This window comes from Sciurus carolinensis, chromosome 8 (assembly GCF_902686445.1).
Source record: "Sciurus carolinensis chromosome 8, mSciCar1.2, whole genome shotgun sequence".
NCBI lineage: Eukaryota > Metazoa > Chordata > Mammalia > Rodentia > Sciuridae > Sciurus > Sciurus carolinensis.
In genome coordinates this window covers 94,103,120-94,117,659 of record NC_062220.1, presented here as the reverse complement: position 1 = coordinate 94,117,659, position 14,540 = coordinate 94,103,120, and the positions used below count along the sequence as shown (strand labels likewise).

General features: G+C 38.5%; 1 protein-coding gene across 1 annotated transcript in view; it reads left to right on the top strand.

The window, feature by feature from the left end:
• Herpud2 (HERPUD family member 2) overlaps nucleotides 1-11,543 on the top strand; it is a 48,073-nt gene extending 36,530 nt beyond the window's left edge. The window contains exons 5-8 of the mRNA XM_047562811.1: nucleotides 7,310-7,432; nucleotides 8,130-8,453; nucleotides 9,162-9,276; nucleotides 9,765-11,543. Of these exons, the coding sequence (XP_047418767.1) occupies nucleotides 7,310-7,432; nucleotides 8,130-8,453; nucleotides 9,162-9,276; nucleotides 9,765-9,926 (724 nt within the window). The 3' untranslated portion in view covers nucleotides 9,927-11,543. The remainder of the gene's footprint in view (nucleotides 1-7,309; nucleotides 7,433-8,129; nucleotides 8,454-9,161; nucleotides 9,277-9,764) is intronic.
• Nucleotides 11,544-14,540: the final 2,997 nt, after the last annotated feature.

Below are 14,540 nucleotides of genomic sequence, written 5' to 3'. Positions count from 1 at the left end.
TTCATCTCATCGTTTGCTTCCCTAATCATTTTAATTATGTACATTCTGAACTCCCTTTCTGTCATTTCTTCTGCCATGCTGTCGTTGGATTCTATTGATGTAACATCTACATTTGTTTGGGGCATTTTCTTCCCTTGTTTTCTCATATTTTTCAGGAATCAGTGGGTCATTAAGATATTGCAGATTTCCTCTATCGACTTATAATGTCCCTGAAGATTGCTAGTATATCCCCTCTTATCCTTCAGTAGCCTGAAGTCTTGGAGGAAGTTGATAATGCGGAGCTCCACGAAGAAGCTGCCTTTCTAGGGTGGTGACCCTCAGGTGGCGTATATTCCCTGATAGTGGGCAGAGGTGTCTCCACTTGTTGACCAATGGTCATCCAACGGGGAACTAGGCTGCGGGCTGAGGCAAGGCCTATTTGTGCCTGTGTCTCTGGTTTAACCGTCCCTGTGGGAAAACCTCTCCTGGTAGGGAAGACTCTCTCGGTGGGAACGTCTCGCTGGTCAGTTCCCCTCCTAGAGGTTCCCCTCAATCTACAACTACTGCCTGGGCTGGGCTGTCTTCCTCTGCAACGTTCCCAGGGGCCCGGACCTACCTCCTGGGCCTGGGAGCCTCACCCTCCGCAGGCGAGTCTCCTTAGGCTGCCTCTCCCAGATAATCTGCCCGCAGTTCTGGAAACTTCGCTTCGCCCCTAGGCGTGTCTTTGTGCGGCTCTTCCAGCAAGAAGCCACCTAGCTCCTGGTACCCTACTCTGCACCTAATCACCTGGCTATGCGGCCCCTCCTCCGAGCCGCCACCTGGAGCCCTGTACAATAGCTCCGATACCCAGAGACCCGCCACACACCACCTCCTCCGGACAGCCGCCTGGTTTCCGACGCAGTCACTAGGAGCCCAAGCAATTCACTTCGCGTCTCCTTCTCCTGCCAACCGCCCGTAGCCCTAGGCAGTCAGTCCAAGTTCAAGTGACCCGCCCTGTTCCTCCTCCTCCTCCTCGGGGTAGCCCCCCCGGGTGTTCAGGGGCGGTGGCTCTGAGACCAAATGACCCACCACGCTCCTCCTCCAGGCAGGCCACTGTTGTTCAGGAGCTGTTGCTTTGAGTGCAGTCAACTCACCACTCGCCTCCTCCTCTGGCAACTGCCTGTGGCTCTGATGCAGTCACTCCTAGACCAAGCGACCCACCGCGCTTCTCCTCTTCCTCCGGGCAACCCCCCAGTGTTCAGAAGCGGTTACTCTGAGTCTAAACATCTCACCATGCAGCTCCTCCTCAGGCAGCTGCCCGGAGCCCCAGTGGTTGCTCCCAGTCCAAGCGCTGTGCTGAGCAGCCTCCTCTACGATGATCCCAGTTGTCCATGTTCACCGCTTCAGTGGGGGGAGGGGCGTCTTGCCGAGCAACTCCACTTAACAAATTCCCTGCGTTCTGGGGCTACCGCCCCATCTGGGACGCCTCCCCAACGGGAGAGACTCACCCGGTGGCTTTGAGTTGGTCCCAAGTCTCTCACTATCTCCTCTTTTGAATACTGCGTCCTGGAGCAACGTGAAATGCAGCCGCCCTCTAGGCTGCCATCTTGAAACCCTACCGGCTCTTTTGACTTCTATGCTGTGTTCTTATTGTACTCTTGGCCTTGCCCATGCTCCCTTGTGTGTATCCTATAATTTAGTTTTCTCACCTGAAAAGACTTTATCTTTTACTTTACTTTACTTTCTTCTGTTGAAATTCCATCTCACATTGGCCTGGCATTTATCCTTTTTTTATTCTGAGGTTTTGAATTTATAGTTTCTGATGTTCTTTAATCTGTAGTTGCATTTAATTCTTAAATGGATTGTTATAATTTCCCTCTATTTTGTAGCTTTTTAGAAAGGGCTTTACAATAAAGTTTTTTAAAATGATCTATTCAAAAAATTGTTTCTTATCCCCAGGTTTCTTCTTGGAACTGTAAGTAGTATTATTTTCTTGGTTCACATTTAAAGGTATTAGATTTTCCTGGACCCACAAAATAAAGGTGACTCGGAGGATGAGAGCATGAAGGAGTTGGCTATCCTATCCAGTTTCTTAACACAAAATTATCCTTTATCATCGATATGGTGTAACCATATTTTTAATAAATGAAGAATTTTTGCTCTGGCTTCTGGAGATATTTGGGCATTGCCTTCTTAGATTTTCCCCTTTACCTTATCTAGCAACTTCTCATGGCTCCTTTCCCCTTCTGGAGTGCTTCCATATCTTCTCAAGAATAACACCTCTCATGACAAGCAATTACTTGGACACTTAATTCCAAATTCCTAAATATTCAGCCCTCTTTTTTTTTATTGTAAACAAATGGGATACATGTTGTTTCTCTATTTGTACATGGAGTCAAGGCATACCATTTGTGTAATCATAAATTTGCATAGGGCAATGATGTTTGATTCATTATTTTTTCCCTTCCCCCCCACCCCTCCCACCCCTCTTTTCCCTCTATATAGTCCTTCTTACCTCCATTCTTACCACCCTCCTTATCCCTAACCCTAAACCTAACCCTAAACCTAATGCTAACCCCTCCCACCCCCCAATATATGTCCTCATCCGCTTATCAGCGAGATCATTCGTTCTTTAGTTTTTTGAGATTGGCTTATCTCACTTAGCATGATATTCTCCAGTTTCATCCATTTGCCTACAAATGCCATAATTTTATCATTCTTCATTGCGGAGTAATATTCCATTGTATATATATGCCACAGTTTCTTTATCCATTCATCAACTGAAGGGCATCTAGGTTGGTTCCACAATCTGGCTATGGTGAATTGAGCAGCAGTGAACATTGATGTGGCTGTATCTCTGTAGTATGCTGATTTTAAGTCCTTTGGTAATAGGCCAAGGAGTGGGATAGCTGGGTCAAATGGTGGTTCCATTCCGAGCTTTCTGAGGAGTCTCCACACTGCTTTCCAGAGTGGCTGCACTAATTTGCAACCCCACCAGCAATGTATGAGTGTTCCTTTTTCACCACATCCTCGCCAACACCTATTGTTTCTTGTGTTCTTGATAATTGCCATTCTAATTGGGGTGAGATGAAATCTTAGGGTAGTTTTGATTTGTATTTCTCTTATTACTAGAGATGTTGAACATTTTTTCATATATCTGTTGATTGCTTGTACATCTTCTTCTGTGAAGTGTCTGTTCATTTCCTTAGCCCATTTGTTGATTGGATTATTTGTATTCTTGGTGTAGAGTTTTTTGAGTTCTTTATAGATTGTGGAAATTAGCGCTCTATCTGAAGTATGATTGGCAAAGATATTCTCCCACTCTGTAGGCTCTCTCTTCACATTACTGAGAGTTTCCTTTGCTGAGAGAAAGCTTTTTAGTTTGAATCTATCCCAGTTGTTTATTCTTGCTTTTATTTCTTGTGCTATGGGAGTCCTGTTAAGGAAGTCTGATCCTAAGCCAACAAGTTGAAGGTTTGGACCTACTTTTTCTTCTATAAGATGCAGGGTCTCTGGTCTGATTCCGAGGTCCTTGATCCATTTTGAGTTCAGTTTTGTGCAGGGTGAGAGATAAGGGTTTAATTTCATTCTGTTGCATATGGTTTTCCAGTTTTCCCAGCACCATTTGTTGAAGAGGCTATCTTTTCTCCATTGCATATTTTTGGCCCCTTTGTCTAGTATGAGAAAATTGTATTTATTTGGGTTTGTGTCCATGTCCTCTATTCTTTACCATTGATCTACCTGTCTATTTTGGTACCAATACCATGCTGTTTTTGTTACTATTGCTTTGTAGTAGAGTTGAAGATCTGGTATTGCGATACCCCCTGCTTCGCTCTTTCTACTGAGGATTGCTTTAGCTATTCTGGGTTTTTTATTCTTTCAGATGAATTTCATAATTTCTTGCTCTATTTCTGCAAGGTACATCATTTTTTTTTGTTCTTGGGTCAGAGTTAAAGCAAAACCTGGACATATCATTTCTTCTGTAAATACTTTACTGTTCTCTATAACAGATTTGATAGATGTGAACTTCAAAAACTTAATCACAATACCATAGAAAACTTTATTAGGGCTGGGGGTAGTTTCATTAGTGGGTCCTGAGAGTTAGTATGTACAAAGACTCAAAGGGCAGAGGTGTGAATTTTTTCCATATTTCATATTTCTGTAAACTGATTTTCTGGGTATAAGATTCTTGGTTGACATCCATTTTCTTTCAGAGCTTGAAAAATGCTGTTCCAGGCCCTTCTGTCTTTTAGAGTAAACTAATTTTCAAAAACAGAATTACTTGGACAATTGCATATAAGAGAACATTTTTATAGGTCCTTACTTTTGTAAAATTGTTTTTAAAAGTCTTATTCCAGTTTTTACTGTCACTAGCACTGAGTTGGATTTTACTTCTACCGTATTCTAATAGTAGATGTTTTTGTTTAGTCTTTTTTATCTTTGCAAATAATCAAAAAACTATCTTTGTTTTAATTAGCATTTGTTGTTCTGATTGTTTTTGAATTATGTATTTAGAAATGATGCTAAATACTATTGCAAAGTTTTATCTCTAAATTTTTATGTCAAATATATTGTTTTGTTTTTTTTTGGGGTGTCGTTTGTTCCTGATACTTTTAAGTTAGGAAAGTCCTTCTTCCTCCAGAGTTTTGGTAAATAATTCTGGTTTTCTTTTAGATTAACTATGGTTCAACTCTTTATTACTTTATTTTACTAGATTATTTTAATCTACTTGAAATTTATCTGAATATATGGAAAAAAGTGAAACATTTAAATTACCCTTTCCCTACCACCAACTTGGTAATCACCTTTTCTAGCACCAGATTATTCTCTTTCCTGTTGTTTAATGATGCATCCTCGAAGATATACTACATTTTTAAATAATGTTTCATTGATTTCTCTTTTTACATATTTTAAGAATAACTTGTAATTTAATATAAAATCATTTATTTCTTGTTTTATGGAAAGTGCTAAGTGTATATCAGCTTGTCTGAAGGTTAATAAACACAGTTGAAAACTATAGTATGCCGGCTTGAGCCTGAAGATATTTTAGCAGTTCTATAGTTCATTGGCTTTTTTTTTTTTTTTTTTTTTTTTTTTTTGGTACTGGGCTTGAACCCAAAGGTTCTTTGTCACTGAACCACATCCTTAGCCTTTTTTATTTTGTATTTTGAGACAGGACCTCACTAAGCAGCTTAGGGCCTTGTTTAGTTGCTGAGGCTGGCCTGGAACTTGGGATCCTCTTACCTCAACCTCCTCAGTTTCTGGGATTATAGGCCTGCCCCACCATGCCCAGCTGGTAGTTTTTAACTTACTGGAGTAAAAGGAAGGAAGCATATCAATTGTCTATGGGAGTTCATTTATTTTGGCAACATATGTTCAATAATTGCCTTATGTTCTGGACTGCAATAGGATGAGGTGGGAAGCTATAGAAAAATTTTTGAGTGAAAAACAATGAACAGGCTAACCTTCCTGTTTTTCAAGTTCAAGTAACAGATTTGTTTGAGGTTGTGTTTCTTATTTATAGTAGAGATTGGTAGCACTGTATTTTCAGGAGGAGAGAGTGGTTTTTCCTTTTGGAACCATCTTACTGGCAATACTGGCTTTAGGTAGTTTTCAGAGATGCATCAGCTCCCTGTTATAAATGCTGAGATCTTTGTAGAAATTTTTTATAATATTTCTTTTCCCTGGCTTTCTCTTTAGGTTTGATCAACAATTCACATCATTTTAAGGGAAGAGTTGTGTTGAGGTTATTTTTTCCCCTTCTTATACAGGACTTGTCAATTGCTGGGAGCAACTGAGGCTTCTCTGCTTTTCCATCTTAATTGAGTATTCAGGAAAGCTTAGGAAGTAGGGGGAAAGCTGTAATCAGGAGATGAAAGATTCCTATTGGCTCCCATTACTCCTTCAAGGATAAGGAAAGTTCCGGTAATACATAGGGAACATTGAAGAATATGGAAATGAATATTTGTGTCTTATTTAGCACCAGGTTTCCTAAAGTACAGCCTCTTGGTAAGTTTTAGCCCTCAACCCCAGCTCTTCTAAATTAGATCTTTATAATCAACTATTACAATTGTATGTATAAATGGTTTTTAGAGGATACAATTATCATTAGTTACTCATCTCACTCTGGGGAGACCAAACTAATATCAGCCCAAGATAAAATTCAAGTAATATAAAAGAGAGCAAATTCACAAATTCTGCATTTACTTATATGTGTATCCCCATAGTTGTCTAGATATATTCAAATTTCTACAGATCTCATGTTACACATTTTAGAGTCATGCTGTGAGTTAGGGAATATGAGGAATAAAAACAAACTGTCTAACATTTGTGGAATGTAGGATAACAACCCTCTATGGAAGATTCTGTTATTAAGCTCCATTTTAGAAATGGAGAAACTGAGGCATAATTAAATTAAATGTGGCCTTCCACAAGCTTACTGAGTTTGTAGAATTTTAAGCTTGAAAACTATATACATAGCCAGGTGTGGTGGTACATACCTATAATCCCAGTGACTCAGGAGGCTTAGGCAGGTGGACTGCAAGTTTGAGGTTAGCCTAAGCAACTTAGTGAAGCCCTAAGCAACTTAGACTCTGTCTCAAAATAAAAAATAAAGAGGAGTGGGTGGGTATGTGGCTCAGTGGTTGAGCACCCACCCCTGGGTTCAATCCCCAGGAACACCCCAATATATATAGATATATAGAGATATGTATGTACACACACACACATACACACATCTTTATATCTATGCATAACAAATAGGCTACTCTTGGCTTTTTAAAAATATTTCACAGATTTTTGTAATGTTCATTTTTATTTTGCAACTAATTAGCTGATATTTTTAATATTTTAAACTAATAGGAAATATTTGGCTGGTTTCCCCATTCCTCAAAATATTTTGTCATGAAGTTTATGTTTAGGGATTTGGTTCTTAAGGAGAATGTTTTTAAAGTGAAAGTATTTTTTGACCTTACATGCTGAAATGAGAAGATAACAAATATTCAGGTTTGCTACACATATTGTGAATGAGTTGCTTTGTCTATGTACTTGGGCCTTATTTGCATGGCCTTATTTGAAGAATGTTGAAAATAAGTATTTTTCTTTCCAGTATTATTATTATTATTATTATTTTTTTGTGGTACTGGGGATCGAACTCAGGGCCTTGTGCTTGCGAGGTAAGCACTCTACCAGCTGAGCTATTTCCCCAGCCCTCAAGTATTATTTAAAAACATTTTTGTTAATGGTTGGCTTGAATTTGGAAATAAAAATTGAGAGAAGTTTTTTTTTTTTTTTTTTTTTTTTTTTAACTTTTGAAGCATTAAAAGACTATTTCTTCACTTCTTTGTTGCAGAAACATAGATAACCAGTTTCCTGGGCAAGCTGTTGCACCTGGAATCCCAGTGTATCCCGCCTTCAGCCCGTTGCAGATGCTGTGGTGGCAACAGATGTATGCTCATCAGTATTATATGCAATAGTAAGTTAATCTATGCGAGTTCATTTTTTCAGTTATTCACTGTTACTTGCTTTATTTTCTATTTTATACTAAGTAAGTTGATTTGGGGTTTATCTGCTTATGTATTTAATCAGTTGTTCAAAATTATTATGAGAAGGAATTCACAAACATCTCAGCAGGTACTTTATTTTAAATTATCTGGCTAAAGGAAAAAAAAAGGTTCACCTCCAGTTCGCATTAGGTAAACCTAGCCTTGACTCCTCTCTCTATCCCCTGATTACATTTACCAGTACTCAGATGCTTTCTCCAGTAAAACATTTTTATAAATTCAAGAAGAGAAGACTTAAGAGAGTTTCACTGAATGGCAGCAGATCTAAATGAAGAGATAACTTATCATTAGTTTATAAGGTAATTTAGTGAAAGAGAGAGAAGAGTGGTGAATGTGGCTATTCTTATTTCTTCTACCTCTCCCTTGTCATCTTTGACTACCAGACTGAGAGAAAATCCTTTCCTGAGCTGCACATGCCATCAATCTTGGCTCTGCTTTTCTACTGGAATTTGTACTTGCCTAAAAAATGTGGGGCAGGAGTTGTGATGTTCATTAGGTTCATGAAGAATATCTAATTCCTTAGGAAGTCTTAAGAAAAGTATAGTATGGTAAAGCTTTTGTTCATTTAAAGAATTCTTTTTTTTTTTTTTCCCCTGGTGAATGTTTTAGTCAAGCTGCAGTTTCAGCTCAGGCCACGTCAACTGCTAACCCAGCCCAGCCTGCTGTACCACAGCCTCTTAATTTGGCACATGTTCCTGGAGAAGAACCCCCACCAGCCCCAAACCTTGTGGCCCAAGAAAATCGACCCATGAATGAGAATGTTCAAATGAATGCACAGGGAGGTCCAGTGCTAAACGAAGAAGACTTCAATCGTGACTGGCTAGACTGGATGTACACATTCTCACGAGCTGCAATTCTCCTTAGCATTGTTTACTTCTATTCTTCTTTTAGTCGGTTTATCATGGTAATGGGAGCCATGCTACTGGTTTATTTGTGAGTGATGTTCATGAATTTTTTGTGGGTTCTTCTAACTAATTTCTAAAATGGTTCAGTGTGTAATCTGACACAGGGTATGTCAGAAGGGTTGAATGTTGAGCGAAGGGTTATGAATATTGGGCTTCAGATATCTGGCGTATTTTTATACCAAAAGCAGGGATAGGCTATGTTGAGTAAGAATATCAGAATTTTAGAATCAGTTTTTGTTTATTGTGTTTTATAAAAATTGTGAATTCAATGAGACATGGCTTTTTAATTATTTAGAACTTGAAGAAATGTATGATGTATTCCTGCATAAACATGTTCTTTTTAATTTAGTTACCAGTAGGAGGTCCTATAAATACAGGTCAGATGTTTTGATAAGTAGACTCTTTTCCTTGTCTCTTATCCTTGTCTCTCCTCTACAAGGAGCAAACAAATATCTGGTTATATTTCATTTTGAAAAATGCCAAAAAAGGTTTGTGACTCCTGATCTCTCTTAGTATTTCACATAGAGCCATTTAAGCCCATGGTAGACTTTTAGATTTGAATTGAGTTTTGTTGTGCTGTCATTGCTTTGAGAAGGGTAGTTCCTGGCCTGAAGTGAGGAATTTGTTTTTTTTATTTGTTTGAATCATTTTTCTTTTGTAGGACATTAATATTTTATAATGTTACAAATAAAAACAGTTTCAACTTATTTTCTCTTTTCTGTATTATATTGAACAGACACCAAGCTGGATGGTTTCCTTTTAGGCAAGAAGGAGGTCAGCAACAGGCTCCCAACAATGTTGATGTTAACAATGATGGGCAAAATGCAAACAACTTAGAACTTGAAGAAATGGTATGTTATTGAGGTTTTGGCAGACTTTAAATACAGATATTTGCTTAGCACTGTGTGGGATCAACATGCTGAAAGAGTCTTGACTGTTCTGTAAATATTTGTGGAATGGCACATGAAGAAAAGCAAACATATAAATTGTGGTTTTATTGGGGAGAACTTAGAATACAATATTGAATTAGTCATATATTGAAAATAAGTAGGAAGGACTAACATTCTTCCTGAAAATAGCCTAAAAAAAATTATGCACTTGATAAGAATTTGTTGTAGCGGTTGCCCCCTATAAACTTGATCTCCAAATTCAAGTGTATATAAGTTCAAATTTATCAGTTTGGGACTTCCCAAAGATTTCTAATGACCATGTATTTACCATTTTTGGTTAAATGCACATAATCTTGTTTTTCAAAAAGAACGTAACTCTCTCTTTCATTTGTGAGTTGATATTAGTGGTTCAGATCACTCAGGAGTATGTTTCTTGTTTCGTTTAAAAGGAGCGCCTTATGGATGATGGGCTTGAAGATGAGAGTGGAGAAGATGGAGGTGAAGATGCCAGTGCAATTCAAAGGCCTGGATTAATGGCCTCAGCGTGGTCTTTTATCACCACCTTCTTTACGTCACTAATACCAGAGGGGCCTCCCCAGGTTGCAAATTAGACCTGAAAAACTGTGCCTGCAGCAAAGGAGGGTCTGACTTTAGGAAAGTGGTTTAAATAACAGTGCAATTTCAAAAAAAATTTATAACTTTCTTTTGATCATCATGTACAGAGGTGTTCTTTTCTTTAAGCTCCTCATGCATATGAATATTTTAAGCACAAATGGACTACTAAATGTGTGATTTTTTTTTTTTTTTTTTTTTTAAGATCCTAACAAACATAGCATAACAATATTGGTCTTCCAGGTATTTTTTTTTTTTTTTCATTTCAATTATGTGTAGTGTATCAAGACAGACTTACTTGGGCATATTTCTTTAAAGAGCTGCTTCACCTATAAATGTCTATAGCTAGTAACCCAGCCCTTCAGTGTGTAATTTGAATAAATATATCTATTTTCTGTGAATTATCCTGAAAGTTTTAAACAGAATGACCTCATAGTTTTTAATAAAGAATATTATTTACCTAAAATGTGCTAGTAGCATCTTGCCCAGCCATAAAGCAATAAACTTGTCAGTAATCTTAATTTTGACATTTGAATAAATGATGGAAACTTTCTATTTTAAGGGCATGTATCCCATCTGTTGGAATTAGTACTTTAAAAAGAAAAAAAAGGCAGCTCTTCAGTGGAATTAACAGTGATATAAAATGTTTGATACAGGCAGTACTTTTATAAAAAAAATGCCAGAAATTGCTCCCTGTAATTTTTTAAATAAAAAGTCAATTATGAATTATGGTAAACAGTCTTATGGGATATTTGTTCAAACTTTTAGTAACTAACCTATTTACATGCACAAATCTATGTAAAACTTCAGTTGTTGTTTAGAAGGGCTGCTGAAGTCTTTGTCACGTTTGCCTCTTCTCCTTTCTGATGGATATTTCCTAATTCTTAGGTATTCTGGAGCCTTGGTAGTTTATTTAAAAATCCCTGTAAAAGCCAATGTACTATTTCATAAGAAAGCAGCAAGGTTTTTATAGGATAGCCAGTTAAAATCAAACAAATGTGGATCGGAGAACTTTATGTCACATGAAATGCATTGTAAAATTATGAAGGGTAGTACTGTAGTACTGGCATTGGAATGTATGGTTAGGTAGCAGAACAGTGGAAGATTAAGAAAATATGAATTATTCTGTAAGTTGTGTACTTACAGTGATAAAGGTAACATTTCAAGGGGTTTACCTTTTGAAAAGTAAAATTTGGCTTCTATCTGTATATGTCAAAGAAAACATCATGACTGAAAATCAAACCATGGAAATACGAATAGAAAATATAAAAAAATACTTACATAATATTGGGGTAAGAAAATACCTTTATGGCAGAATTCGTAAAAGATTGCTGTGTATGTAATATTTAGGATTTATAATTTAAAGGCAAATAGGAAAAAAAAAATTGAAAAGATAATAAATGATGTCTCCGGTCTGGTGAAAAAAAATTGAGTTCCAGTTAAAAAAAAAACAAACAAAAAACACCCAATTAAGAAGTGGGTAATAAACACTTGGGTCAGGGGATGGAGCAAAGTACTGTAGTATTTAGAAGTTACTATCAAATTGGTAAGGTGATACTTGGTATTGAAGCTATAGGGGAATGTAAAGTAGCGTATGACCTTTCCTGCAAGTGTCAAATTTTCAAAATGTGTGCAGAATCATTCATTGTCATGCTGTTGTTCTTAGAATAAAGATAAGACTAACATGATTTACAAAATCCTGAAAGGTCTGGTGGCCCTTGCCGCCTTTAAATCTGAGCTCCCTCTTAATTTCTGTTTTAGTTAGACTGGTCTTCCATTCAGCATTCTCCCCTTCCAGGACTGTTCATTTTACTCAGAACATAGTCTGTCCCTTCTTTGTCTCATTAATACTAATCATTCATTGGACATCAGCACAATTGCCAGTTCCCTTAGGGAAGCTTTTCCCTGGGAGAACAGTTTTCTTTGCATTTAACGATGTTGTAGTTTACATTTGTTTCTCTATTTGGCCACCACAACATATAAGACCTTTGAGTTTGGGGAGTATTTGTGCCCATTTGTTATATCCCCAGTCCTAGAAGAGTGCCTGGTATTTAACTCAACACTGAATGAGTGCTTACCTTTTCGATCAGCAAAAGTTTGAAAAGATATCCTGCGTGTGAGATTTGGCTTTCAAGATTTCATTGCTTTGTGTGTGTGTGTGTGTGTTGTTATTGGAAAAAATTAGAACTGGCAGGGGTTCAGCAGAAGAGTACATTTGAATGTTGTTTGGGTTTGTGATTAGGGATGGCTTTTCAGAGCAGATGCAATCCTTGCATCCAGAAAGAGGGTCTGAATTTTAACCTGGGAGTTAAGTAAACTGTTAATGCTCACATAATGCTCCATGGGTCAGATGGCAGGGACAGGGTAGGGAGAGAAGATGCAGAGTTCAGTTTCTTCTGTTGGGAACTAGAGAGAGGGGAATTGGAGCTGTGGAACTCATGGGGGGGACCAGCATTGTGGGGGACACCCCTCTGGAAGAAATGAGCAGGTCCCTGCACTGCAACCTCAGGCTGGGGGTTAAGGAGGAAGTTTCTAGTCATAGATACCCTGTGAAGGAGTGTGGCCAGGGGTTCTAACTTTCAGTTACTTTTCATACATTTTTAATTTTCTTATATTAACCTCACTCTCAATAAATCCTCATCAAAAACTATAGTCCAGTGTCAGCTGATTAAAGGAGGGGCTCTGTCCATACTGGGGCCAGATGGTGTCAGAGTAGCTGTGGTAGCGTAGAGATGATTTCCAGATGACAAGAGAGCAGCACAGAAGCCCGCTGATCTTAGGCCAAGTGGTGACTGGTGACTACTGGGATGCATGATTCTGGAACACGTAAATAATTGCATATTTACAAGTCCTTACATAAAGACTTCTCACTTACACATCCCAGTAAGAACTAGGCTTTCTGCAATGAGAGGTGGGTAAAGTAAAAGTGATTTTGCAATGGGCTGGAGAGTTGGACATCTGCAGTGTAGTTTGGTGACATTCAATGCTACAACCCATCAGGATTCTATCTGGTTTTTTTGGCTCTTTTCCATCATCACTTACTGAAATTCGGCTTTTCAAATTAGTGAGAGAAAAGTCCATGTTTGCAGCCTCAGTTTTTCAGTCCCACTGGCAGTTTTGCCTTGCAGTGTGGTGATTCATATATCAGCTTTTTGTTCTAAGTCTGAGCCTTAGGTCTGTTGTATATGGAATGATGGTACTGGACCTGCAAAACTGGTCCAGGCTCTGGCATGTAGTTTTCTCAACTACAAAGTTGTTAGGGAGGCCTGGTGTGGCCAACTGGCTCCCTTTTGTGGGTGGTAATGCCAGCATCACATGCTTGAACTGCAGCCTGGGAAAGTCAAAGAAACCGACTGCACAGTGAGTAGAAAGCATGTTTATTGGATCTTATGTGCCACACATTAATGAATTTATGAATCATTGAAACACTTGGGATGTTTCAGTGTTCAGACATTTAAAAAGCATTAAAACATTTAAAACCAAAGAGAAATCAATGGTAATGCTTCTTGATGGCATACTGTGGAGTACTTGACAAAAAGTATTTCTTATAGAGAGAGCCCAGAATAACTACTCAGTTTCCCTGTTTCAGAGTCCTCGGGCTTCTTTACTGGCCAGGATGCTTAGTAAATGGGAAGCCCAAGCACCATGAGGCCTCAGCACTGAAATGAATGGGACACAGAAGCTTTGTCTCCTCTTCCAGAGCAAACCCCAGTGGTTGTAGCTGTTCTCTATACTTGGGGGGTACACCCTGGAGGCCCCCAGTCTAGGGGATCAGTTTTATGAGTAATATTGTCAAAGCTTACTTCCTGATCCTACTGCTAAATTCTGTCTTTCCCCAACTGATATACTTTCCAAAATAAGCACACCAGTGCCTGCATACACTGCTATGTGGGGTGGCAAGCCATTGTACCCCAGGATCTTAAAGCCACAGGATGAGCAAATGGGAAAGTTGTGATCCATGTGGGGTCTTTACCAATTACCACCTCAAGGAGGAAGTATAGGGGAGAGGCTGCTATTGTGCCATCCTTTCCAGCTACATAATAATAAAGATGAATAACTCGAATGCTCAAACTGTTACTGATATTTGAACATTGGCTCTAGTCCTGCTCTGTGCTAAGCACTATACCTGCAATTTAAAAAGTCCCAAGGTAGGTACCATTGTCACTTCCGTTTTCCAAATGAGAACACTAAGATTTACATAGCTTACCAAAGTCACACAGTACATAACAGATTTGAATCCATGTCTGTTCTACTCCAGACCTTGAACTCTTTAAAAAGTAACTCAAACACAAGGCTTGTAGAGACCTCGATTTTGAGCAGAGTGAAGAGCTTGTCTTGCACCAACCCTTCTGCTGAGAAAATTGGAAAAGCCAGGATATACATATCTATTAAGGCACTGAAGGGCTGTTCAGAAAGCAAGAGCCCATATTCCAGAGTTGAGACCTACATTTGGTACCATTTTTGCCCCCTCAAGTCACTTGCTAATTCAAGGTCAGTGGTTGAGAAGCTGAACAAAATTTTTGTAAGACAAGATAGAATTCAGAATCAAAGTATTCTGAGACCCTTGAATTGTCTAGAAAATGGTGAAGACACTAAAATAGCAGTAAAGTAAG